At 33.6% G+C, this 26,464-nt stretch overlaps 3 protein-coding genes and 1 non-coding gene across 4 annotated transcripts; 1 reads left to right on the forward strand and 3 right to left on the reverse strand.

Moving 5' to 3' along the window:
• Positions 1 to 1,485: 1,485 nt before the first annotated feature.
• On the reverse strand, positions 1,486 to 7,430 carry LOC135147321 (uncharacterized WD repeat-containing protein C17D11.16-like). The gene is made up of 17 exons (XM_064080377.1): positions 7,334 to 7,430; positions 6,772 to 6,913; positions 5,860 to 6,047; positions 5,569 to 5,645; positions 5,380 to 5,475; positions 5,160 to 5,283; positions 4,349 to 4,407; positions 4,183 to 4,257; positions 3,920 to 3,990; positions 3,743 to 3,839; positions 2,997 to 3,071; positions 2,757 to 2,855; positions 2,419 to 2,559; positions 2,307 to 2,336; positions 2,121 to 2,183; positions 1,936 to 2,013; positions 1,486 to 1,826 (listed from the first exon to the last, which is right to left on the reverse strand). The coding sequence occupies exons 2-17, from the start codon at positions 6,888 to 6,890 to the stop codon at positions 1,740 to 1,742; spliced, it is 1,479 nt and encodes a 492-aa protein (XP_063936447.1). The 5' UTR covers positions 6,891 to 6,913; positions 7,334 to 7,430; the 3' UTR covers positions 1,486 to 1,739.
• Positions 7,431 to 11,237: 3,807 nt separating this feature from the next.
• On the reverse strand, positions 11,238 to 22,720 carry LOC135147077 (uncharacterized). The gene is made up of 2 exons (XM_064079501.1): positions 22,690 to 22,720; positions 11,238 to 11,890 (listed from the first exon to the last, which is right to left on the reverse strand). The coding sequence occupies exons 1-2, from the start codon at positions 22,718 to 22,720 to the stop codon at positions 11,238 to 11,240; spliced, it is 684 nt and encodes a 227-aa protein (XP_063935571.1).
• On the reverse strand, positions 20,656 to 25,924 carry LOC135147150 (probable ADP-ribosylation factor GTPase-activating protein AGD15). Its single transcript, XM_064079963.1, has 9 exons — positions 25,612 to 25,924; positions 24,916 to 24,974; positions 24,359 to 24,449; positions 24,176 to 24,230; positions 23,773 to 23,863; positions 23,478 to 23,673; positions 23,012 to 23,189; positions 22,690 to 22,786; positions 20,656 to 20,989 (listed from the first exon to the last, which is right to left on the reverse strand). Coding segments are annotated over exons 1-8 (723 nt in total). The 5' UTR covers positions 25,663 to 25,924; the 3' UTR covers positions 20,656 to 20,989; positions 22,690 to 22,784.
• TRNAG-UCC (transfer RNA glycine (anticodon UCC)) lies at positions 21,673 to 21,744 on the forward strand. The gene has a single exon. It is a non-coding gene; the product is annotated as a tRNA-Gly (tRNA).
• Positions 25,925 to 26,464: the final 540 nt, after the last annotated feature.

Genomic DNA, 26,464 nt, shown 5'->3' on the forward strand with positions numbered 1-26,464 from the left:
CATGAAAGTTTTTGTGATTGAGTTTTTAGGTAGAAATTTGTTTATATTCGAAATTCAACTTTTAAAATAATAAGATATCCCAAACAATGGATTTGGATTTCAAATACAGGAATTGAAATACTAATATTCTTTGAAATCCTACATTTAAAATGAAATTCATTTTTTCAAACGGCACCTTAAAGGATTTATCTGCAATACACACTAGTACACTGCTCACCACCTACCTGCCACTCACTCTTTTTCCAAGCATTCGTGTTTCACATGAGCCCCGGTTGGATTCTTTCAGTGGATTATGGTCGAGAAATTCGTTTGTCTAAAATTACATGATTGAACCGTTTTTTTTTCCCTTAACTTGCATTGTATAATTATTATATACAGCACCACAGACCTCACCGGCTGGAAAGGTATTTAAAGCCTTTCATATATTATTATGATTTAAAGTTGCATATTATAATACTAACAATTTCTGTAACTTAGCTTACTAACTAATGTTGACATAATATCACTTTCATACGGTTGAATTTGCAAAAACAAATATGAATTTTAGGAGCCCCCGGTAGAAAAACTATCTAACATGCCAGATATACTATTCTCCGTTGGCAAAATACCAAGGTTGTTAAAAATCGTTGAAAATATGAATTTATATAATGCATGCAGTCGATTCTTCTATTTGTGAACATCGTCTATAATAAGACATTAATATAATTAATTTTGTGCCGGTCAAACTGAAATTTATTGATATTTTATCAATTGATAAAATAAAAAATATATATCACCGGAAATAACTTTTAATCTACTTTAAGATATAATTTTCAGTTTTTTAATATAATAAAAGAGTGACTTATAATTTTTGTCATAAATTAGTCAATTTGACTAATATAAATAGAAATGTTACAACTAAAAAGAGACCGAGCTAGTAGTTTATAGCATCACCAAGAATTTTCAGCTAGAAATTGATGCATGAGTTTCAAATTATAACTTACAATTTAATATAAATTGATGTGATAAGTTGAGATCAGATTATGTTGAATTAGTAATAATTTATAGGTTGCTAAAAATATAATAAAAATAAACATAATGGATAACTTATAACTTTTGGGTAATTATAATCAAAAAAGATTTTTAAAAATTTAGGTCACTATAAAAAATATCTCAAATTAACTTATAACTTTAATTCAGTTTCAGACTTTAAATTCGTTTAAACACAAACATTTTTCCAGCTTAAAATCGGAAACACCTTTAAACCCCCCGACTTAAAATCTAAACCATCAGCCACCATAACAGTGGTGCACGGGAAGAACTCAACGCCATTATCAATTTTTCGAGAATTCTAAAAACTATAAATCCAGAAGAAGTTGAAAAATATGTATTTGTATTGACCCCCTCCTGCAATACCTTTTCCGGCGAAACACTCAGCACTCAATAAGTCAGAAAGGTCTCCCCAGAAAGGTCTAAACAGGGGAGCCGGAGCGAGAGAGATAATACTAGACTAAAAGTTCTTTGGTAGCCCTCTTTGTTGGCATAACATAAATAGTACATGTATTCATATAATTCTCAAAAACACAAGTTGCGGTGTATGCTTACAAACAAGTACCAAAACTTCCTATATAAAGGCGGAACGAAAAAAGGAACTACTACGCAAGTTACTATGAATAAACTGTAAACAAATACCATGCAAAATCTTGTGGGGTTTGGCACAACATTAGAGGCTTTGTGATGATCGCATTCCATTTCCAAAATTAGTCATTTGACGTCGAGTTCTTTTTCTGACTACTGTAATTTCCGTATTTCCGAGAGATCCCTGCATCGGTTATTGTATCCCAGAGCTGCAAGTATAGTGAAAGAAAATTAATTTCCTTGATAAAGAAAACCTGTAAAACAGAAAAGGCTGAATGGTTCCACAAGATGTATAGTTCACCGCTATTGTCTACTTACTTCCAATTTTCCTTTAGAACCCCCTATAGCCAGCAAAAAGGGGGAATCTTCTGAGAAGGCTATGGAAAATACTGCTCCCTGGTATCATTACATGTAAGAAAGTGAGAAGTAAGCTACCGACTACTGAAGACTAATACAAAATATTCATAATGAATTAAAAGTTTCATGAACAATGAATCACATACAGCTTTAGGATTCTTAGATGCAAGACATGAAGGTTGATTATTGGAGATATCCCATAGTTTTACCTGCAGCAACAATAAACAAAGCTGTAAATATAGAGAAGCTATTTTGGGAAGCAGGACACAAAGTCATACACGCTGCGGATGTGGGAAAAAATGGGAAAATGCAGACTGCCAAAAAGGCTTTACCATCTTATCCGTAGAACCTGTTGCAAGAAGCTACGGAAACACGAAAAAAAACAAGTCAGTAGGACCGTTAAAAAGATAAAACATTAAGGGCCAGGTGCAAAGAGGCATGTACATTTGGTATCCGAGGGTTATAAGAAATAGAGGAAACAGCTTTGTCATGAGCATGGAGAGTGAAACTTGGCTTTGGCCCTGATGCGTCAGCCTTGGCAGCCCGTATGTCAAAACCACTAACAGTGCCATTTTCCAGACTGACCTAAAAATGCATGAATGGAACACTAATGTATAAGGTCTCACAGGAAACTATATAGTTATATAGGAAAAAAAGAAAAAACCTTCAACTTCTTTTTCTCAAAAAAAAAAAAGAAAGAAATGAAAAGAAGATCATGACAAAACATTTATCAACTTTGATTTTTAAGAGCTATGCTACTGATTTTGAACAAGAGGACAGACCACAAATGAGTGCTCGGTGTGAGGATCCCATGTCAGGCTCTCGACATCAGCATTTACTGACCACTTGAATCCAGTATGCTCCGGAATTCTTCCGTCTTTCTGTAATAGGATTTGGGGAGGGGGATGGAAAAGTTGAGCACAGACATATTCTCAATAACAAAGGAAACTGTATTTGATAATACAACAACTGCTGGTGTATATAACTGGAGACTCTAATAATTACAGTACATAACTATTTACCATAACTACTGAATGATCGAAAGATCCACTGAGAAGAACTTGGGGAGCATGATTGTTCCATGCAACAGCTTGGACCTGATGGGACAAAATCAAAAAGAACCCATTTAGAGGTTATTTCATCATTTCTCAACAGCTATAGATGTACAAGCCCCTGTACCGATGCTGAAAATTGAGTTATGAGCACTCACTCATATACAGGATGCCACAGATATCTTTCACGTGTCCAAGAACCTCTAATTTACCGACTATTACAGATTGATAGTGTAGTAGAACCAGTACATATAATCAGAAAAATCTATTAAATGAAGTAAATCTGTGAAGATAACTACAATGCTTAATCAAGTACTCGCTCTTTCTTTTACTCCTATAAAATTTGTTAACATGTACTGCATAGCTGACACAGAGATACTTGGTACATTGTATATGCACAATAGTACTGCATGTCAGACATATCTAAATAATTTAGTATATAAATAATTCTTCATCTGAGAGGAAGCTAACTCGCCGCTTACATTGTTAATTGTTTCAACAGAGAGGATTGGAACCTACCAACTACCAAGGTTTAATATTTCTTATTCTAAATACTTGAACTACTTATATTTTTGTAGGGAGATGTGGTGAATTAGATTTATGTCGGAGCCAAGCAATTTTTATATTCAGAAGCGGCTCTTTCCAGTAGGTATGTATCTATTGCTGCATTCAGATCATACTAGAGAAATACACACAGTACTAAGCATAATACTCACTTTATCTGTATGGTGTTCCATTGTGATATTGCATTCTCCAGTGGCCACGTCCCAAATCTTTACTGTTTTGTCAGCACTAGCACTAGCAAGAATATTTCTGCAAACAAATAAAAGTAAACATGTTAATGTAACTTAAACCGCGCAGACCAGAAGAAAGAATAAAGAACCCGCCATTACCTGTACTCTTTGTTCCAAGCAAGTCCAAGCACTGAATCTGTGTGACTGCCTTTTTTGTATTTAATAGATTTCTAAATGAAAAACAAGAATATAGAGGTAAAATAACAGTGTTCTTCACAACTTAATTTTTTAAAGAAATTATTACAATAAGAACAATAAAAGTGAGATACAAGTAAACTCAAACGTTATCCATCTTTTGACAGGCTCTGAAACTTTGTATTTAAAGCTCAGACTTTATTCACTGTGGAAAGAAAGTAACTGACCTTTGTTCCCTTTTTTTTCTTCTTCTCCTCCTCGGCAATACCTCCTAGTATCAGGGATGGTTGTACTTCATCCATCTAATAAACGTAAAAGGAAATTTTTTCCGTTACTGCAATGATAAAAAGTCATTTGACATCTTATGAGGTTTGAGCTCCATGAGTCACATACAATGTCAAGATCCCATATCTCAATTGCTGGGTCCATTGATCCAACAGCAACAAAGTTCCCTGTTAAGAATAACACCATAACTGGTAAATAAGGATGGAAAAAATAGAGCACGGGATGAACAAACACATATTTATTTAAACAAAAGACATATTGTCTCCCATGATTTTCCAGAGAAAAAAAGAGATAACTAGTTAAGAACTTAACGACTTTATTGAGTTCTTTGTAAATGCTCGAATATACGCTTCTCAGTTCACAATGTGAGTTGAACCAACTAAAAAATCAATTATCAGTACTCAAAGGAAACAAAGGCCCTGTCCTGTCCCTGAAATACAGTGAAAGGCGTCGATCTATGAATGTGTGGAGATGGTATCACTTATTCACTTAATTATTGTGACTTGGCTATGAGCCTATGCTTCTTTAGGATCAGTCATAAGTCTCGTGGGGACTACTGGAGTGAGATAAATAAAAAGCTTTTGACACTGTAATGCTTGGTGGACTATTTCTGGATTTTAGAGTTGAGCAATTATTTGAACTCATAAATGACAAAATAATAGTAAAGTTTATATACTCAAACAATAGTAACGTTAATATAATACACTGTTATTAAAGATCCCAAGTTTGATAGAAAAATACAATAATTTTTAGGAGGGATATATATACATTTTAAAAGCAGTTCAAATCTTCATATATGCATCAAACTAATTTGTTGTAAATCCTCTCAAGAAGTAATTAAAAGTACTGTATTAATAAATGACTACATAAATTTAATGTACAACTACAAATGCTAATAATATGTAAAAAAGTGATGTACCTTTTTCTCCACCTTTTATTGGGCAATCAAGCCATGCTGTGCAGAGGGGAAATGCCGGGAGTATAATATCATGATGGATAAACATGTTTTGATCGTCATCAACTATATCTTCCAATATCCAGATCTGTAATATAAATGAACCTCACCAATTAGTGGGGTGCTCCATGTTAAAAAAGTAAAATAAGACCATGTGGTATTATGCCAACAATATAGTACATGCCTCAAGATGGCTAAGATCATCCTCATTACGTGCACATATTATCACAGAGTCCTCGGCTTTTATTACCATATCTTCAAGCTCTTCAGAGTCATTACCCTGCAGTGTCAAAGAAGAAAACCATGAAAAATTATGACATCTAACAGAAACTGAAGACCCATATTAAAGGTACCACGCAAAGGAATAACTTACATCATCCTTCAGATATGGATCCTCTTCGTTATCCTTGTAGTAAGTGTCCCCCAGTCCCTTACTAAAAAGCTCGATGCCTAGGGTCAAATCAGGGATATACTGCTTTACTATCCTTCTTATTTATTGCCCAAGAAATAATTCACAGAAAGATAGAATTTTGGTGCTGAAATTATATTAGTTTCTACTATCTGCTGTCTACCCGCAACTATAATATAAAGGCTATACAAGGAAAGTAATTGTCAAAAATATAGGAAATTGAGAAAATTCAATGAGATAGACAGATAAAGATACCATCATCCTCTTCATCATAGTTATCCATATCTAATTCTCGTAAACCATCTGCAATGTCCTCAAAACCGATACTCTTAGATGACTTCCCCATGGCATCAGCTGCTGCTAATGCTCGAGCAACCTCATCAGGCTCCTCGACAGCCTCCACATCCATACCTTCGTCATCTTGTTCACTTTCACCATCTCCACTGCACAGATAAGAAGTGTTGTTATATATATAAAAAAAAAACTACCTACATGGCTACATCTTTGATATGTAATTCAAGATATCGAGTGCTAAATTATCCTTCATTTTTGAAAAAAAAAAAAAATACACTTCACATCAAGCCCTGAATCTGATATAGACAGAGCATGTAAAAGCTCATATTAAATAACCCTTTCTTATAATCTATATGTGAAACGGAAGGGTACTTACAAATAAACTGCTTATCCCAACCACTACACTGAGTAATGGAATTCTCCTGGTGAACCTTGAAAGTGTCATGTTAAAATGACCACAAATACTTAACAAATTACAGACATACACCCATTAAAATGTTAACATATTTATCATCATCTTGGCACTTAGTATCCATAAAGGGAGTGAGATGGAGAGAGTGAACATGGATTACTGAAAAGGGGTTGCAAGCAATGTCTGACACCACCCAAGACCTGTCTCGATTTTTCACCCACAAAACCCAAAAATGAGACTGACACGCATTTGGAATAATCCGAAACGACATTTACCATAAATATTATTACTTCTAAAACTTCAAACTAGCATTTATCAAATGCAAGTAAGTTCTGAAACTACACGACATAAACAAAGTTACACTAACACAACCCAAAAACCGAAATTGCCACAACAGCAAAAACTATCCTATACATACTACTTAAACCTAAAATCCACTAAACGAAAAATAAAGAACCTACCTTTCTTCCAATACTCCGCTCTTTATAAGCTTCTCGATTTCCTCCTTTGAAGGAGGCTCGGCTGCTTCCGGCACAGGTTTTGAAACCCCCTTAGGGATCCAAGAAACAGCTGCAATCATTCTTCAATGCCACTACTCCTCCCCTGCCAAACCCAACAAACATACAAACACAACCCCATCAAACAACACACACAACAACCTTAATCAACAAATCTTGAGACCCAATTACACCAAAATCAGGTCTTGACAACTCTACATAGCTCAATCATCAATTAACAAACTAAAAACCCTTACTATACAACTACACAAGACATTAAATTTATAAACAAATACAATATAAATGCTTATATGAATTAATCAACAAATCTTGAGACCCCATTACATCAAAATCATATCTTGGCAACTCTGCATAGCTCAATCAATCAATTAACGAACCAAAAACACTTACTTTATAATTACAGAATATATAAAATTTATAAGCAAATTAAATACAGATATTTATATAGAACTTAACACATGTGTGTATCTGTCGAAAAGATAGATATGAAGAAGGTGCAGCTTACTTAGAACACAGAGGGGCTGAGAGTTGCAGCGATGAGTTTTCAGGGTTTAAGACAGATGTGCAGCTGGAAGCTGCGGCTTTAGGATGTTTGTTTTTACAATAACCAAACAAATTGGTATTTATATTTTTCTGGCCCATGTGTGCATATTTTATAATATTTGTTTGTGTATTCATTAAATTCAAAAATAATAATGAAAAATATTTTATTGTGAAATAATAATGCAATTGGTTGTCAAATAAAAAATAAATCTAATATATTAAATAACTATATATTTCATTATAAAATTACATAATTAATTTAGAGTTTGGTAAAATTAAAATTTATTTTTTTGCCAAAAAGCGATTTGATTTTATTAAAACCGTAAGTCATCCAACATTACATAAATGAATAGTTATATCTCATTCGCATACTGTTTGACAAATCTAAAATGAATATTTTTGTTATTTAAGCTTGCAAGTATGTCACGGGCCTCACGGCTTTCCTGCACAACTCTTCCCAGGTATGAAAAGCATGAGATAAAGCTGTGAATGGCCTACAAACAATCAGATTCCACAATTGCTTCAGTACAGTTGTTATCCCTAACCCAATTTAAAGCCTCTTGAATACCAAGAGTTTCTGCTAGATCTAGGTTAGGCTATCCTATCAGGCATCTTGAGCGAGCTTCGATAACTTTCCTTCATGATCACGGACTACAAATGCATGGCTGTAGCAGTTTGTATTCTCAAAGATAGTTGCATCTGTGTTTATCTTAATTTCGTTAAACAAAGGTGTATGGCAATGCTCACCATCATCTTGATTCATGTAGGCCATAAATCGATCAAAGTTTTATCCAGAACACTCTTCCACCGGTTATAAATAGAATATGCAGATTCCACTACCTCTGTGATCTCCAAACTACGCTGATTCAAGACAAGTTCATTGCGATGTTTCCAAATCATCCAACAGATCATGACACTAATATGAATTCTCTTATTATCTTGTTGCTTAAAAACTAGTTGGAGCCGCTCGTTGAAAGAGTTGAACACCCCGCTAACAGGCTGAGTGTGCACTCTTGTCCAGCAAGTGACGGCATAAGAGCACAAAACTAAAGTAAAGAATGGTCTCAAGGAAATCATTACAAGTGGGGCAAGACTCACTCATATGTACTCTTCTTTGACGTAGAAGTTCCTTGGTTGGAAGATAATTCGTTGAAGCGCGCCATAGAAAGTTCTTGATCTTTGGGGGCATCTTTAGGTTCCAAAATTTTCTCCAGAATCCTGAGCTTGAGTCTAAGCTTTGGTTGATCTTGAGATCCTGCGACAAATAGTATGCATTTTTAACAGATCATTCTTTCTTGGACTTCAAGTAAGTCAGAAAGATGATGGTATCTTCATTTGACAATCAAAATATATTAGAGATCTTATGAGAAAGTACAATCTAGAAGACTTTTCTCCGGTCCGGCAAAGACACCAATGACCACTTCCACTAAGCTTGGTCTGGACAAATCTAACACGAAAGTTTATATTTTAAGTTATAGAGGTATGATTGGCTCATTACTATATCTCACTGCTAGTAGACCTGATATAATGTTTGCAACATGTTTATTAGACACCTTATAGCTATTAAAAGAATTTTAAGATGTCTTAAGGGTACACCTAATTTAGGTATCTAGTACCTTAAGAACGCTGGATTTGACCTAACAGACTATACATATCTTGATTATGCAGGATGCAAGATAGACAGAAAAACACTTCTAAAAGCTGTCAGTTTCTAGGATTATGGTTGGTTTCCTAGTATAGCAAGAAACAACACTCAGTATCTACCTCGACGGTAGAAGCTGAATGTATTGCGGCAGGTAGCTGTTGTGCTCAAATCTTAGGGATTAGGAATCAACTCAATGACTATGGACTTGTATTTTGTGATAATACAAGTGTGATAGCCATTTTCAACAATCTTGTACAACATTTTAGAACCAAGCACATAGATATTAGGTATCATTTTGTTAGAGAACATGTCATGAATGGAACTGGGGTACTGTTACACTTTGTACCATCAGCCGGTCAGATTGTTGACATCTTTACTAAACCACTTAATGAATCCACTTTCTCAAGATTGGTTTGTTGACTTGGAATGTTAAACATGACTTGAGCTCTTGTAATAGTTTTTATGTTTATTTCTATTTTTAGTTGCATGCTTCTAAAATATCTATTATTGGTATCTATAATGTTTATAAGTATTGATTATGTTTTAAAAATTTATCATTATTCGTAAATATTCAAGTAATTGACGGTTGCAATAACTATGTCGCCCATATCAGGGAAAGACATTGGAATTGCTGGTTCTTTATTGAATCAAGTGCCTTCACAGGCATCCGAGGAAAACTTGGACACGTTGCCATAAAAAACGTCCTTGTCTATCCTCCTGGAAGGAAAATTTACCGATCCCCAAAGGGATTTTCACCCTTATAGGTGAAAGGCAATGATTTAATTTGAAAAAGATGCTATTGTTTAGATCTTATGAGGCCAATAATGTTGTTTCTGCAGGCTGTATAAAAATAAATTTGTTGTAGGTTTATCTTCTAAATAATCAGTGAACCATACTGATTAAAAGGAACAGTTTGATTGTAATATAAACTATGCAATAAGAGTTACAAAGGAAAAGACTTTAAGAGATACTCCCTCCGTCCCTATTTACTTGTCACTTTGACTTTTTGCACGTAACTTAAGGTGATTAAAAAACATAGTTCCGCTCATTATTTTTACAATTTTCTTTTTCTGAATTAAAATATAAACTATAAATTTTAATTCAGAAAAAAAAATTTAAAAACAATAAGCGGAACTATGTTTTTTAATCACATTAAGTTACGTGCAAAAAGTCAAAGTGACAAGTAAATAGGGACGGAGGTAGCAAAGGGGAAGAAGACGTTATACATAATGTACAAAATTTTAAATTTCTAATACCATCCTAAAAATAAATGTCAGGAATAACTATTAATTATTCTAATAATTGTTATCTTTTGAAGGAACTCAGAAGGATTACAGCTTTACTTACTAGTATTTTTTGCCCGCGCTCCGCGCACGGCAGACAATTATTTATTGTTTGTTCAATTATTATTTCAGAAATAAATTTAATAATATCTTAATTTTCAATTACAAAATAGGCCGGAAATTTTATGTTAGACATAATTTTGTGATACTTAAAGGTATTATATATCAGGAATATTAAAGTGAAATTATTCGTCAAACTTAACAGTATATGTCAAACGAACACCATATTAATAAAATTTCCAAAAAATATAAATTTGTATCAAATTCGAACTAGTAACTAATCCTAACATAGAAGTACTGAAAAAACTCATATAAGCAAAAAATTTCAAATATCTGCTTAAGTATCTGCTGTAAGGTTTAAGTATCTGGAATCATGAATGGAAATTCTTTTGCAGCTAACATCAGATTTTGCGATTGTAGTTCTGATCTCTGTAGCAAATCTATACTCAAGATCTAGTCTATCGAAATTTGAAATTGTCGTCTTTGCTGATACAAAGATTTGTCGCAAATCTAATTATTTTGCTGGTAGTCGAAAACTAAAAATCGACAAATTAACTGAGTTAAAATTTCAAATACATACTCTACTGCATAATGCAGAACTTGACAATACAAATGAAACCAGAATTCAAATGCGCATTCTAAATGCGCGCATAAGAATCAGTAGAAATCCGAAATTCACATTCGACATGTATGTAAAATCTGCCATGAATCTGATCATCCGAATGACCTGATTCTACAAATTGAAAATAAACCAACATTGAACACCTCTATTTTAAGAAAACGTTTCAGGATGGCAAAATGTACGCAGACCTTACTAAAAGTATAGCGTGAAAATTCTCGCCTCAAGGGACAATAGCTTGAAAATGATCAAACTATGCTCATCTATTAATCATTTCTAAAAATCTCTGCTCAGATTCTTGCCGTTGTAATCTCATATCCTTGTTGAACTTGCTGATAAACGCTTCGATTCGGTGGTTCAACTCAGCCTGACCTATTGACATGTCCCTCTGCAGCCCACCTCTCTGCCTCCCCAACACGGACTCATTAAACGTCTCATATTTTCTCATCTCCTTCCGCCCTGCCACAGGCATAACTACTGGAGGTGCATTCCATGTTTCCGTCTTCTTCAGCTGCTTTTTTTCGGGTAATTTCCCAGCCTCAATAATTGCTTCCCATGTTGCCTCCATTGTATCAAATTCTTTGTCAATGTTTTCAGTAACCGGCTCTTCAGTAACTAAGACATGTTTGAAGTGTTCTGAAGATGGACTCTGCTTCCCTTCTTCTTTCGTTGTTTTCTCCGAAGAAACAATCTTACTTGTGTCTAGTCCAGTGAGTGGTAGTAATGTCTTTGGAGTTTCATGAAAAAAAATGAAATCAACGTCCTCATTCTCGTTGATTTCATCTACTGATGAAGGTTCTGGTGGCACTACTTCTGACAAAGTGTCACCGTAACCTTCATCTTGTAAACGAGGACTAACATATTCATGTTGGTCCTCGTTTATCTTAGGATGATAAAAACTGGAGGTAAAAACTACGAAAACAATGATGATATTAATGAGGACATAGATATAAGGTGGAGATAGCCAGAACTTGAGGGAGAGCCAAAGCTGTGGTAGGGTAGAAACTTTGGAAAAAGAGTATGGTATGACAGCTGTTTTGAATAAGAGAATTATTGAGATGAACCCTACAAATAAAAGTAGTAGTTGAATGGCCCAGAATGTGGTTTCCAATCTGCTCTTCCCTCTGTTTCCAAACAAATCTTTTGCCATGAAGAAAATATCCATTAACTTGTGCTCCTAAGACGAAAATTCGAAATGAGCTTCTGAATGGTTTTTGGGTAGTGTTAATGTTTTAGTCCAAGAACTTGATAAAATTGTTCGATTGGACGATCAAATTGCAGAACAGAATGATTAAAAAAATAGAGATGAAGAAACCCTTTAAGAAAACAGGGGATAGAAATGAAAAAAAAAACAGAGTTGGAAGAGGTAGATGAATGAAAGCAGGGGAATATAAAGATTGGATAGAAGCTAAAAAAGGGCCAGTTTCATCTGCTCAAATTTGTGCATATAAATAGTTGTAGACATGCAACACTTGAGGGAGAGAGAGAAGGGGAGAGAGGGAGGGAGAGAGGGAGAGGTTTCTGTGTGGAAATAGAATCTGTAAGCAAAGAATTGGAGGAAAGATGAAGTGATTTACGTTATACTACATACCTGAGCTTGCTGCATCATTCTACAGAGGAGAAAGAGAGGGAGAGAGCTGATGTTTGTACTATATAATGCAGAAGCACCTACTTCACTTGTTTATGTAGAGAAACAATGCCTTCAGCAAACCATTACATGTTTCCACTTTACACTCTCTTCCTGGCCGTTGATTCGCACTATTTGCGCCCACACCGTTAGATCAATCGTTATTGTTAATTCATTGTTAGTGCTATAATTAATGGCCTCAAGTTTATAATACAATCATTTTGAAAAATGCTTACATGACAAAATTGGTAACAAAAATTTTATAAAATCCACCCGATTGAAATAGAGAAAATTTTATAAAATCCACCCGATTGAAATAGAGAAGAAAGACAGTGAAATCTCTGATGGTTTTAGATCTAAAAATTATCCGAGAATACATCTTGAACGGAATCACAAAAATAAGAGAAATCGGACTGAAAACCCATCCACTTGGAAGAGAGACAACGAAATCTCCGACAGTTTTAGATCTAAGTTTCCCGAGAAGAAGTATTATTCAAAAACTAAAAAAAAAAATTATGTAATTAACTGATTTAGAAAACGAGGGAAGCCTCAGGCGGTTACGACAAGAGAAAGGTTAGAGAAAATTAGGGTTAATACTAACTTTTTAGAAAATATTTGCAAAAATACGCTCCGCAACTAGATGCAACGAGATGTAATTTCAGTTAATTGCCCCGCAAGTTTGCTAATATGGTTGCAACGGGTTGCATGTGGTTGCAACGGGTTGCATACAGTATTTTTGCAAATATATTCAAAAATTTGGTATTTTTTCAAAATATTTTTAAAAATGTAGTAATTTTTCAAAAAATAATTTTGAATTTAAATATTTATGAGAAAACCCCAAATTTTATATCCACGTTTATGCATATAAGCAATACTTATCCACTTTTAACACAAGTTCAATAGGTCAGATGGAAAAATCCACGCAAGATAATATGAAAAAATAGGGTTTGAAAACGAATTCGAGTAATTCGAATACGAATCTAGATTCGTCTCGTTAAAAGTAAATATAATTTGTATTTGTATAATAAAATGAGCGAGTTTGAATGATTTTTATAATTTGGATGAATATTGAGTCCGATTTAGGGTTGTAATTCGAGTCGAGCTGGGCGAATTTCGAGTCGAGCTTAATTCGAGTCATGTTTAATCGAGTCGACTCGAGCCGGCTCGATTAACTAATCGAGCATAAATTTTTGTCCGAACTCGACTCGGTTAATTTCACGAGTCGAGTCGAGCCGGCTCATTTAGCTAAACGAGCCGGTTCTAACGAGTCGAGCGAGCCAGCTCGTATAATTTTACACTTAATCGAGCCCAAACCTCTACCCGAACTCGACTCGTTTAATTTCACGAGTCGAGTCGAGCCACTTGTTTAATTAAATGAGCTGAAACCTTTGCCCAAACTCGGCTCGTTTAACGAGTCGAGCCGACCCGAGCCCACTTAAACGAGTTCAAGCCGGGTAAGCTCGCGAGCCGCCCAACTCGAATTACAGCTCTAGTCAGATTCTACCACTCTCATATTCGATCATATTTTTTTGGAGTAGTTTGTCTAATTAGAGATACTCGAATGTAATTCGTAAATTATATATATCATTGTGTATATATTATGTAATAATGTTTAATATTAATGAAATACTTTAATAATTATTTTATGTTAATTATAATAAGCAATTAACCGAACAAAAACACAATCATTCGAGTACTCTTACTTTTTTAATTATCTTTTTTCTAAGGAACTTTTTTAATTATCCTTAACGAATTCAAAAATAATATACAAAAAGAGTAATTTGTTATTCATTCAAGCTGAGCTGAATCATATATGAACTCAAGTCAAACAAAATAAATTTTTCTAATTTTAATTCGAATCCGAACCAAATAAAGATGCAACCCTTCGACTCGGTTTGACCCTAGAAAAAAATAATCATACAAGTCTCCCAAGAGATGACAGAGTCGCGACTAATCTCATCGATACACATATAATCATAAAAGTAATTCTCTTGGATAAGAAAGCTACACTCCACATAGGCTTTACGATTTTAGACCTAAAATTTCACTAATGTTCTAAATTGTCGTGTTCTTGTACTTGTTTGAAACAGGGAATCAACTATTGCGAATAAACACTTATTTAATGTTACAACCATATGGAGGCACTTTCCAGAACTCGGGTTTGCCCCGATCTGGTTTCGCTTTTTATTGATACACTATACATGGCTGTTTTATTGATACATTATAAGTGGTTGTTTTATTGATACATTGATACACGTACGTCCAAGTATCTGAAACATGATCATCGATGACAACCGCGTAGCCACGTGATACGCAAGAATCCACATTGATACACGTACGTTCAAGTATTTGAAACATATTCATTGATGACAACCGCATGGCCACACGCAAGAATTCATGTAACTCGTAGAATTGTTTTTTTCATGCACGAGTTTATCACCCATGTCATACTCCATTCCTATGTTTTCTGTATACGTTGTGAATACACTGTTTGGAAAAGATGTAGAAATCCTCAAACAAAAGTTAGCATTCTCAGTTTCTTATAAGTGCTTCTGACTTTTTACACGTCCGGGTTAAGAAAAGTATAAGCCGACTTCTTACGGAAAAAAGCCAGAAGAGGTTACACAAACCGGCACTATATACGCGTGTTTTGGCAAACACCACCATAGTTTTAAATTTGATTTACCAAATCATTCAAATTTAGAGCATGATAAAAATCATGTTTCAATCATATGATCCAATTATAAATTCAAATTCAAATTCAAATTTATAATTGTTATATTTATTCCTTGATCCAAATTTCATTCACTTTAGTCCACGGTTAAAATGGTTTGGGACAAAACTGAATTATTGAAGTTCGAACACATGAATTTGTGTGATAATCATTGAATTACAATTGTATATGAAATTTGGTGGAGTTTTTCCTCGAGAGTATTGCCATACAAAATATATAGAATGATTAATCCAATTATTATTTAAAAAATAATTTTATATAGATAATCAAACAATTAATTTGATTGGTTAGTAAAAAAAACTAAGAGCCTGTCTATGTGGCTTTAAATCAGGAATTTAAAGTTATTTTTGACTTTAAATTAGAAAATGTATGTTTATGAAATAAGCTTGAAATTGATTTAAATCACAAGTCATAAACGTTTTTAAGTGACTTAATTATTTTAAACATTTTATTTTGATAAAATTTACTAATACGTCATAAGTTATCCATAATTCATTTTTATTTTTATTTTTATTTTTATAATACTCGTAAATTATTAATAAGTCAAAATTATCCAAACAGACAATTTATACGCAAGTTTTTCATATCAAGTTATGTTAAGTTATACGTTATATTTTTAAACAATCAAACGTCCACTAATTCAATCTACTAGAGCATCTCCAATATTTTTTATCTAAAATTGGTTTGGTAAACTGAACTTGTAGAGAATATTATATAAATTTGTTGAACCCGTGAGATATTGTGCATCTCATATTGGATTAGTTATAATTTAAAATAGTATTCTTCAGGCTATCATGTTCAGGATATGAGTGTGCTAGTATATTTAACCCGAATACTTGAGGGGCACGTAAGCTTGCCTAAACTTTGGTTTAACAAAAATATTTTTTTTAATTTAGCTAATTGTTCTTCATAGAACATCTCCAAGAGTTTCCTATTGGATCCCAAATATAATATAAAAAATATGACTCTTAGTAATATAATGTCATATTTTTAAGAGTTTTAACTCCAATAATCCTCTCAATTTCGTCCTACTGTTATATATTTTATTCCTATTTAAACCCACTATGTCAAAAATTTCAATTCATGTAGGGGAGGGAATGCATTTTTTATTATTAAAAACAAATTAAGAACAAATTAAGATTCACTACAAAACTTCTAAAATAGAGGAAAAAGAAAAGACTCTTAAGTTTTTTAAGAGTCACCGAGAGTCTCTTGAAACTCAAGTTTTGATCTTTCTCTTCAAGTCTATTTAAGAGTCTTTTATATGTTCTTAATCACTAATCAAATCAGCTATCAAAACAAGTAATTTAATATACTAATCGATAATCACTCTACCCGTCAAACAACACATATATTTGATGATTTTGGAATTTGTATCAGTGATTGATATAATTCTCTATTTCTCGTAATAATATTGTTTGCGCAACGGTGGATGTCATGTCCCAAACTTGAAATGGGCAGGGAGTGAACAATTTCCATTGGCGAGGGGTCCTCCAAAATGAGTAAAAATGAGACCATTAGTAGAGCAATGATAGCTAGCATGCTCTTTTATGTTTGCTTTGCTTTTAAGATTAGGGTACTGTTTGGGGTTGCTGTTGTAGACAGCAACAGCAGCTTTTTGCTGAAAAGCAGGCGAAAAACTGTTTGGTAAATCTAAAAGCAGCTTTTCCGAACAGCAGCTTTTAGCTGAAAAGCTGCTGTTAGAGAAAGCAAGTCCTCCCATGCTTTTGGAAAAAGCTACTTTTCAGCTTTTGCAGAATGCTATTATAGATTTCATTATAAAATCTCACCAAAATCATTATTTTTTTTATATTACAACTCAAAATAAGTAAATATCAAAAAAATTACCAAACAGCTATCTGATTTCTACAACAGCACTTATTTTACCAGCACTTTTTCTGACAGCATAGCAATTTTTAACAGCACTCCCAAACAGACCCTAGGGTTCTAAAAGTACAGTGGTGCGCACCACACTCACACTTGCATGCCAATTTCCAAGCTAAATGCATTTGAGGTTGATGTCAAATTGTCAATATGTTAATAATAACTATTGTTAACGATCATTTACTTTCGACAACCCTCCTTCAAATCGAGAAGCGAAACTAATTAGTAGAGTCTTTTGATTCAAGATTTATCAGAATTTTTAGATTTAAAATTTTAATTAAATCACGATTAAATAACTCAAATGGTTAAGAGCTTATACTCTGTCGTACCAGATTCTGGATTCGACCCCGACTCACTCGAGAATTTATTTAAACAGATAAGGCTATAAGCCATATTTGTCAAAAACAAATATATAATTAATAAATCGATGATATATTTCTATAGATTAATACTACACTCGTTACTCGAATAAATTAATTTGTAAATTTTTAATTTTTAGTCTAGGTTTACAAGCCAACACGAACCAATTTATTTATTTTAAAATCTCACTAAGAAAAAGATGTGTTGACTTTAATGGACTAACAAGTAACCTTGATTCTACTGGTGCCTCGATGATTGTCATATACTCCCTCCGTCCCAAAATGAATGAGCTAATTTAACTTTTAGGGAGATTAAGAAAAGGTTAATAAGTTTAGTTGAAAAATGTGTAAAGTGATGGGACTTATTAATATTTAATAATAGATTTGAGATAATGGAGTAAAGTAGTGGGTGTAATAGTGTTTATATTATTATATAATGGAGATAGTGGAAGAAGGTAGTGAGTGTAACATTGTAAAGTAGTGTTAAAAAATAGTAAGTATGATAGGTTCATTGTTTTTGGAACGTCCCAAAAAAGAATAAGAGTTGTATAAAATGGGACAGAGGGAGTAATAATGAAATTGCTACGACAACTTGATTCCCTGTTTTCAGAACCTTAAAATTGTTAATGTAGGGAAATGAAAAAACAAACATAAAAATAGTTAATTAACCTAATCTTTGGCTCATTGTCTCCTTTAAGGGCATCGGCTAAACATATTTTATGTAAATTGGAAAAAATTTTGAGGCCCTGTTCTCCTTTAATAAACAGGACTTTAATTATGAACCAACGAATTAACAAAAATTAGTAATGAAACAATTTTTTTTATCCTATCAGCCACTTTAACAAAAATTGATAAATCCAGTGATAAATTGATACCGATCAATTTGATTATAGACCGACAAGGCCACAATATATATGTAAAATTTTGAAATTTAATTGTTATTAGACGAATTAATTATTTGATTGATTTATAAACTTAGCACAGTATCTTAAAATTTTTGATTGATTTTCGATTAATTCTTAAAAAATATTTAACTGACTACAATCTGATTTGATATAAAATCTCCAAAAATTCCCGATAATTCCCGAATCGACAGGTCGACCGAGTAGTTTATTTTTTACAACCATAATATAGTAATAAATTTGATATTTTTTTATAATAATAAATTAACGAGCGACGATAATCCACAAGCAAGGATAACTTTACTATTGGCTGAGTCACGAATTTCACAAAAATATAAAATCCACTTTCCCGTGAGATACGGTGAAATTTCTTCCCCCTAATTAGCTTCGTTGTTGTGTTTTAATTTTGATGTTATTGTTGTCTTGTAGTTTGTCCTTGTAATAATAAATTGATCATCTTGCTAAGTGGTCACTCTCGAAAAATAAAGAAATGAGTAGGAGCAATGAGCCCAGAGCCATGTTATATAAAAAGAAAAAGAAACAAATTAAAAGGGAGAAGAGTGGGTGCATGGAACATAAGTTGATTGGACATTTTCACTAAGATATACAAAGTTAAAGCATCTTCATCTCATCTCAATGAGCAGAGCAAACAATGGATTTTAATTGTCTACTCCATGTTTTTTAATTCATAATGAAGCCTTCATGCATGCACATGAGAATGTAGGATGAAAAAACGGTTGCTTCAACTCATATTAAATCAATTTACTTCTCATTGTACTCAAATTATTTGGTCATGTTAAGGTCGTGATACTTTTGGGTTTTTTCGTCGTATTTGAGTCGTGTTCAGAAATAATTTAGATTCACAATTAGTCTATCTCAGAAATTATTTATCACACCACACTTCAAATATTACATATTATTTTCTGGACAAGATGGTCTTGACTCTTGATCTCAAAATTCACAAAATCTCAGTTAAAATCAATAGAATTGATCCAAAAATTCACCGTGTCTTAGTAAAAATTAAGATAACTCAAATATTTCATGTAATCTTTTGGACAAGATGGTCTCAGTCCCGAATTCATGTTATCTTCGGGACAAGATGGTCTCTCTCCCGAGATCGAGATTTATAATCTCAGTTGAAATAAACAAGACTAGAGTCTTGGTTAAAATCAAAATGATCGTACTAGTCTTGTGATTCACAATTGAAATCGACTTTTGAAGACTTGATTCATAAATATATCATATATTATCAAAATCTATATTAATCTTGAAATTCATAGGACTCTAAACATTTTGAGGGCCGTGGGCGCAAGTTTTGTCGATATGAATGCACCTCTTCAGGTTCATGGGTATGTACCACCACAATACCACGTTAAACATTATTTGCCATTTATCACCCTTCCTTTTCCATGCTTGAACTCAGAAATTTCTACCAGACTATTTAATTGCTCAATAATTAAGACATTATGGTATCAAGATATATTAACACAGTTGTGGGGTTGATAAGGGGCCTGAGAAGATGATTGTTGGGCTGTCATACTCAAGTACAAGATACTAATAATGACAAGATGCAAAGCAACAAAAAATGCCCCCTGTTTTAGAGGCAAATGGGTCAAATCATCTTATTACAAAAACTTGCGAAAATTAAATAAAATTGAGTTGTTTGATAATGCACCATACTGCAACTGAATGCTTCTGCAAGTGTTACTTAACAATTCCCTCTGCAACAAACTGGAAAGATTGCAAAAAACCGGAACTAAGGGCGGTGGAACTACTGTATCTGTAGGAGTTCGGTTTTTAACAGGCCCCTTTACTTTCGGATGAAAAAGGGAGGTGCATAATTTTATGCAAAAGCATTCGGTTTAAACAGCACTATGACATACTGAAATTAAGCAGTCAAGTGCTTCACAACCAAATGACAATAACTTGCGACAACTAATGTGAGAGCAAAAGGCCAACGCTCACCTCTCGGTGTCATCCACTTAAACATTGGCCCAAAAACATGCCAGAAATGAGAGATACAACACTTATTTACAATGGAACAAGTAGCTAGCTAGGTTGGTTGAGTCAGTCGTGTTAAGTGACCACAAGTTGTTAGGAGGAGGGCTTACCAGGATCATATATTATTCAAACAAGTCGGCCCAACTACATAAGTTATAAACTGGTACATTGGCTGCACTAATCAAGTTTATTAATATATCAGCAAATAGACACAAAGGGGAGGCTATATTAAAGCATATTCTAGACGGAAAGGTCACAGAAAAACTGAAATTAATAGATTAGGCCTGACAAATCAATCGACTGTAGCAAAGTCTTTTTAACATAAGGAAAATCATTAACTAAGGAAAGGTACACCTAAGATATTTATCCATTGCCAGATGTACCAAAAATCAAAATTTTTGAAACGGATAAGAGACTTTTCCCTTAACTGTGAATCAAGGGCGGAAGGATTTCATGCACACCTGTGATGAAGTAGAGTTGAAATTCTTCTAGAAGCTAGAGTTCCTGCAGAAGAATTTTATGAGAACTGTAGTTAGATGCAAGCATGGGGTTATTTGAAATCTGTTATTTCTGATATAGTAGATTTAGATGCTAGAGACTGATAAGGCACTGATCAGAGACGTGGTAAAAATATACGGATTTCAAACTCACAGATAGTCATTTGCAAATATAGCATATATTACCTACATTTTTCTTTCATCTACATGTATATGCATAGATCATAGAAGTTAACAGAGTTAATATGTGAGTAGTAGTTAGAAAGTAAAATTTTCATATTACATCAGGCATACATTTATTCAAACAGCTGCTTAATAGAAACCAGACACCTTCAGTGGAACATTGTTTTTAAATGTGAACTTATGAGAAGTTAGTAATTTTACATTGTAGATAGTAGCAACATTTATCAACCAACCTACTCACACGGACTCTCTCCTTCTCTAAAGTACTTATACACACTCCATCCAAGTCAATGCAACTAAAGCACCAACTTGGAGGGCTGGTATAAGTACACATCTTAAGTTCGCAACTCTTGATCATAATTTCTAATCATATGAGAGGCATCAAAGTACTTAAAAATTTCCTCAAGTGTCTTGCTTCTGAGAGCTTTTTTATTTTATTTTTATAGGTATTTTCAGCGGTAGTACTACAGTCCTGCTGGTATTTTTATGCTATTAATAAACATGCAAGCGTTTGTAGTCCAACGGTTAGGATAATTGCCTTCCAAGCAATAGACCCGGGTTCGACTCCCGGCAAACGCATGTTAATTATAGAAATTTTTTGCCACGTTCATTGCGCCCCTCTGGAATTTGCGGATGCCTATCTTCTCACTAAAATATTTTGAAAACCATTGTATGATGTAAGAAATCTTAAACTAGTTGTGAGTGGCCTTGTCATTCTAGTGATCATAAGCTGTTCTTGCTCACTGTTCATTATAAGCAAATATTATCAGGAAAATACACTTCCAACAGGCAACAACTATCGGTTCCTACTTTGCTAAAATAAGTGTTTAAAAAATGAAAACTGAAGCAATAATGACTAACTTGAAGAATTAAAATGCACACACGTAATATGTTAATTCTGTCTGTTTCTTTGACTCCACAGCAATACAGCATTACAGTCTGTAGATCTAAACAATTTCTTATCCTCGGAAAAGAAAGTGGTTTATGACAGTTGTCAATTTCCTGAAACATCATATATGGACATTTTTGATTATGTAACTGAGGAGCGTCCGTTTGGGAATCATTCCTTGGCCCAGGTCCTAAGAACGCTCTTCATTAAAATGTACTAGAGCATAATTCAATGTTGATTCATGGATTACCAGCTGATAGAGCATCAGAATTAGGGTCACATAATTTATCCACATTCCCGCACTTTTCATTTATAATTAAAAACATTTAAATATTAATGCTATTTCCTGTTAACAAGATTCTAGATGCTTGAAGATATTTAAAGACCAATATTTTTTGCCGGCTACGTCATGGTAACAAGATCCTGTAGTTAAAGATAAAAACCAGGCACATTCTGTAAATACTTGTTTTCTGGTAATCTTAGAGCTTCAGACATCTGATAAAACAGTAACCTCTTTTTGCTGAAATATATGTCCTACATTCTTAATAACTAAGGAGGGAAAAGAAAGATAAAAAAGTAGAAAGTCGAAACAAACTTACACTATTGCAATGTGCAATTCATATGAAGGGACATACCTTTATAACCAGAACCACTTCCCACCTCCATCTGTTAACTAATGCTTCAGGCAACATACTGGTGTCATAGTCATCTGCTTATAGCTCTATTCAGCTCCTGCGTGATAAAATTCATATCATAAACTGATTCTCTACTTTTGGCTTCAAACAATTGCTAAAATATGCAGTTGTCTGCATCATGTACTTACATAAACATATTATATCCAAACTTATGGTTCTAGTGAAACTTTGCAGATTCCTTATTTGCATGTTCCGGCAATTAAAACTATTAATTTTATCATTTGTAAGATATTTGAAGTAGAGAACCAAAGAGTGTTCTTACAGTCAAAAGTTGCCCATCTGGACGGAGGCACAACTGTACGATCATGATCCGAGACATAGAGCAAACTGAAGAGATCTGTATTAGCATCAATCTTCTTTGGTGTTGTATCATTTTTAGGCACATTTTCAGCAGGTGGAGGTATAAAAAAATTCTCTTTTAGATCCATTGAGAGTGAAGCCTGTTAGAAGTAGATAAATAAATAGCACTCTGTATAAGTGATACGCATGCATTAATGTGCAGTGTATAATTAAATTAAAAAGAAAAAAACATTGAAGAAAAGAGAGTAAGAAGCAGCATTAAGAAGGAAAATACATAGTTCAACACCAATATCTCATTTTACATGGCTGGCATGCAATCACGAACAGATGCCTTATACCTGTATGAACATGTAACTGCTAACTATATGATGCACCTAGCTGTAGTCCAGGCACCATGCAGTATTAATAGATATTTAGTAGCAACATACCCCGTGATGCTTCGTATGAGCAGATTGTGACGTGTACTCGATTATAGCCTCTTCTTCCATAGAATATTTTCTTGCTTTCCTCGGAATGGGAATCTTGACTGGACCTTCCATTATATTATGACATGTATCGCTACTTTGAAAATCTGAAGGATCTGGTTGTTTTTTAGATTTAGAAGCCCACCTTCTTCTCTCATACCTGACAACTCCAAATCACATATTAGAGAAGAAAGAGAGAAGTGTACTTGTGAATCTCAACTCTGAATGCACACACATTAAAGATCAGCTGAGAGATTACTTGGCACGTATGAAACTTTGAATATCACGCCTGTCATCGTCTTGTGGCAATTCAGCTTCCCAATAATTGTTTGCCTTTTCATTACCCATAGCTGCACCACAAAATTCGAAAGAGCAACCTCTTATATATAAAATAGAGCCTTTTTTTTCAACCCGAAAACCTGCTATTCTGTAGATGTGCAACTCATAATAAGAATTCAACCAAACATTGTATGTTCCACAAAACGATTCTGGGACCAAAATACTTTTCTTAAGGAGATTAATACATCTCAGGTTTATAAACCTTGCTAATGTGACCACAACCTCCTCACGTTGCGTCAGGACCTCAAGACAATGATACTAAGAGTAAGTTATTCCCTGTGTGTGAGAGAGGGAGGGGGAGAGGACTATGTATATATTCTTACCTTGCATAAAGGCAACCTGATCAGGTAGCCAAGTGTCGAGTGCTGTAGATCTTACCTGTATTATAAAAAAAAAAGATAAATTAGAAAGGAAATGCTTCGAGAATGTAATGTGACTAGGTTATATATTAATAGCATTACTTTGTAACTATAAATTTACTACAAATAAAAATTTTAAAATGAAACCTTTGATATGTGTACTCCAAGACTTCGATGTACTCCCGAACATTGCAAGCATATAAATATTCCAAGATTCACACTTGCCCATCTTGGCGCCCTGAATAAAAATATATCACAAACAAATAATATTATAATGAGGTTAAATATGTTCAAATTTGTTTTCATTGTAATGCTTAATAAGGAATTTGACACTTGCTTTACGTACTGAATCAGAAGATAGACTGGTATTACATGAATATAGAAAATGTGGTAGGAAAAGGCTATAACAAAAGCTGCATAAGATGCTTAAGCACTCATATACTTGGTATAAAATTAAACAACAATCTTTTAATTTTTCACTTCAAATTATTTATTCACAAGAAATTAGGGACTGTACTTCCACCGAACATGGTTACTACATCCTGATACAACCCTGGAGAGTTTTCATGCTTTACAAATATTATGACATCCTTTCTGCAATCCTTTATTTATTCCTAACAGAACTGTTAAAAATTCACCATTTTCTAAGTACTCAGATGGTATCCACTTTACGCAATCAAGTATATCAATCTAGAATATCATACTTGCTGTGACAATCTGCACACTCCCTATTTTCTGGTAGCTTGAGAAGACCCTCCAATATCTGCAAAAAAAATAAAAAAATAAATGCAGAACTGTAAAGAGAAGTACAATTCGACACTATATACATCCAATCTCCAATAGCTTAAAAATACAAAGGAACCAGCTATAAGTGTGGTATCACTCTATCTATATTATTCTATTTCCGGTTCCTGCAATTGATATTTCTAGGCCTTCACATCCAAAATCCTCATCCAATCATTTAAGTTCAGGTTTTCGATCAAATTGAAAAACAAATCCATACCATTTATGATTGTAAAATTTCAGGAACTAGCATTTGTAGGGTTGGATAGTATATATATCAATAAAAGAATGTTGCCATCCATGGTCTGTGGACACAGGATCAACACTGGTTAAAGTCCCACCAAAATGCCCTATATTTAGTACAACTGTATAGCCATGCTTAAACATCAGCATAACCAAACCTACCTGGTATATCCCGCAGGGTTCATACCATTATAATTGCAATAAACCTAAATTACAATTAAAATCCATATGGGTATAAGCACATATGCATGCTAATCACAGATTGTTAAATTAAAAAAAAAAAAACCATATATTTAAAGTTAAGCTTAATTCAAGAAGATGTAAGGTTTTGCATGATCAACACCCCAAAAAAAGAATATATCAAAAATTTATACCTTGGTGTGTTTCTGATTAAGTTCCTTAGAGACTGAAGCTTTACCATTCATCTTTGCCAAATAAAAATTAATTGGCTTCAACAAAAAACACTAAAAAGCAAAGAAACAGAAAGAGAGAAGGAGATGGGAGATTTTTCAGTTTTGTTATTTACTTCCCAAGCCCTTTCATCTCTCCATTTTCTTTCCTTTTCTTTTATCCTTTTAAGTATTGTTTTAGTAATCTTATTGAAGAATGGCAGATTGGGTGGAAGAAGGAGGGTTCAAATTGATGCAGATGATTAAAACAATCTAAATATTTAGTGGTGGATACCATGCAAATAATAAATATGGACTAAAAATAAATACTTGGAAGCTTCCTTATTACCCGGTATCACTACAAAATTGCTTGCCTCCCTTTTTTCTTTTACATTCTGTCCTGCCCTTCACTGCGATTTATCAAAAATTTGTCCAGAACATTGTGATGGGATGGCAACTAAACTATCTGATAGTTGAAGTTTAAACGCCTTCCTTGCCCGATATAAAAAAAATGTTCCCTCCGTTTCATATTACATGTCAACTTTTAAACACTTTTAAACAAATTACGCATAATAAGAAATATCAACCATGTCCTTATTACATTTCAAGGTATGTATGAAGATGTCTATGTTGTCCTGATGAAAAAATATATTTATGTCTAAAGATATCTATTATTTATGTTAAAAAATATTGTTTTTAGTACGCTTATTATGTTCCAGAGGCGGTCAATTAAAGGGGCATGCGGCCAGTATAGAAGCCGCAATAAAAATAAAATAAAATTTCACAACTCAGAAACGATGCGAGATTGAGTTCCTAGATCTCAAATATAAACAACGAA

Source organism: Daucus carota, chromosome 6 (genome assembly GCF_001625215.2).
Source record: "Daucus carota subsp. sativus chromosome 6, DH1 v3.0, whole genome shotgun sequence".
Classification (NCBI taxonomy): domain Eukaryota; kingdom Viridiplantae; phylum Streptophyta; class Magnoliopsida; order Apiales; family Apiaceae; genus Daucus; species Daucus carota.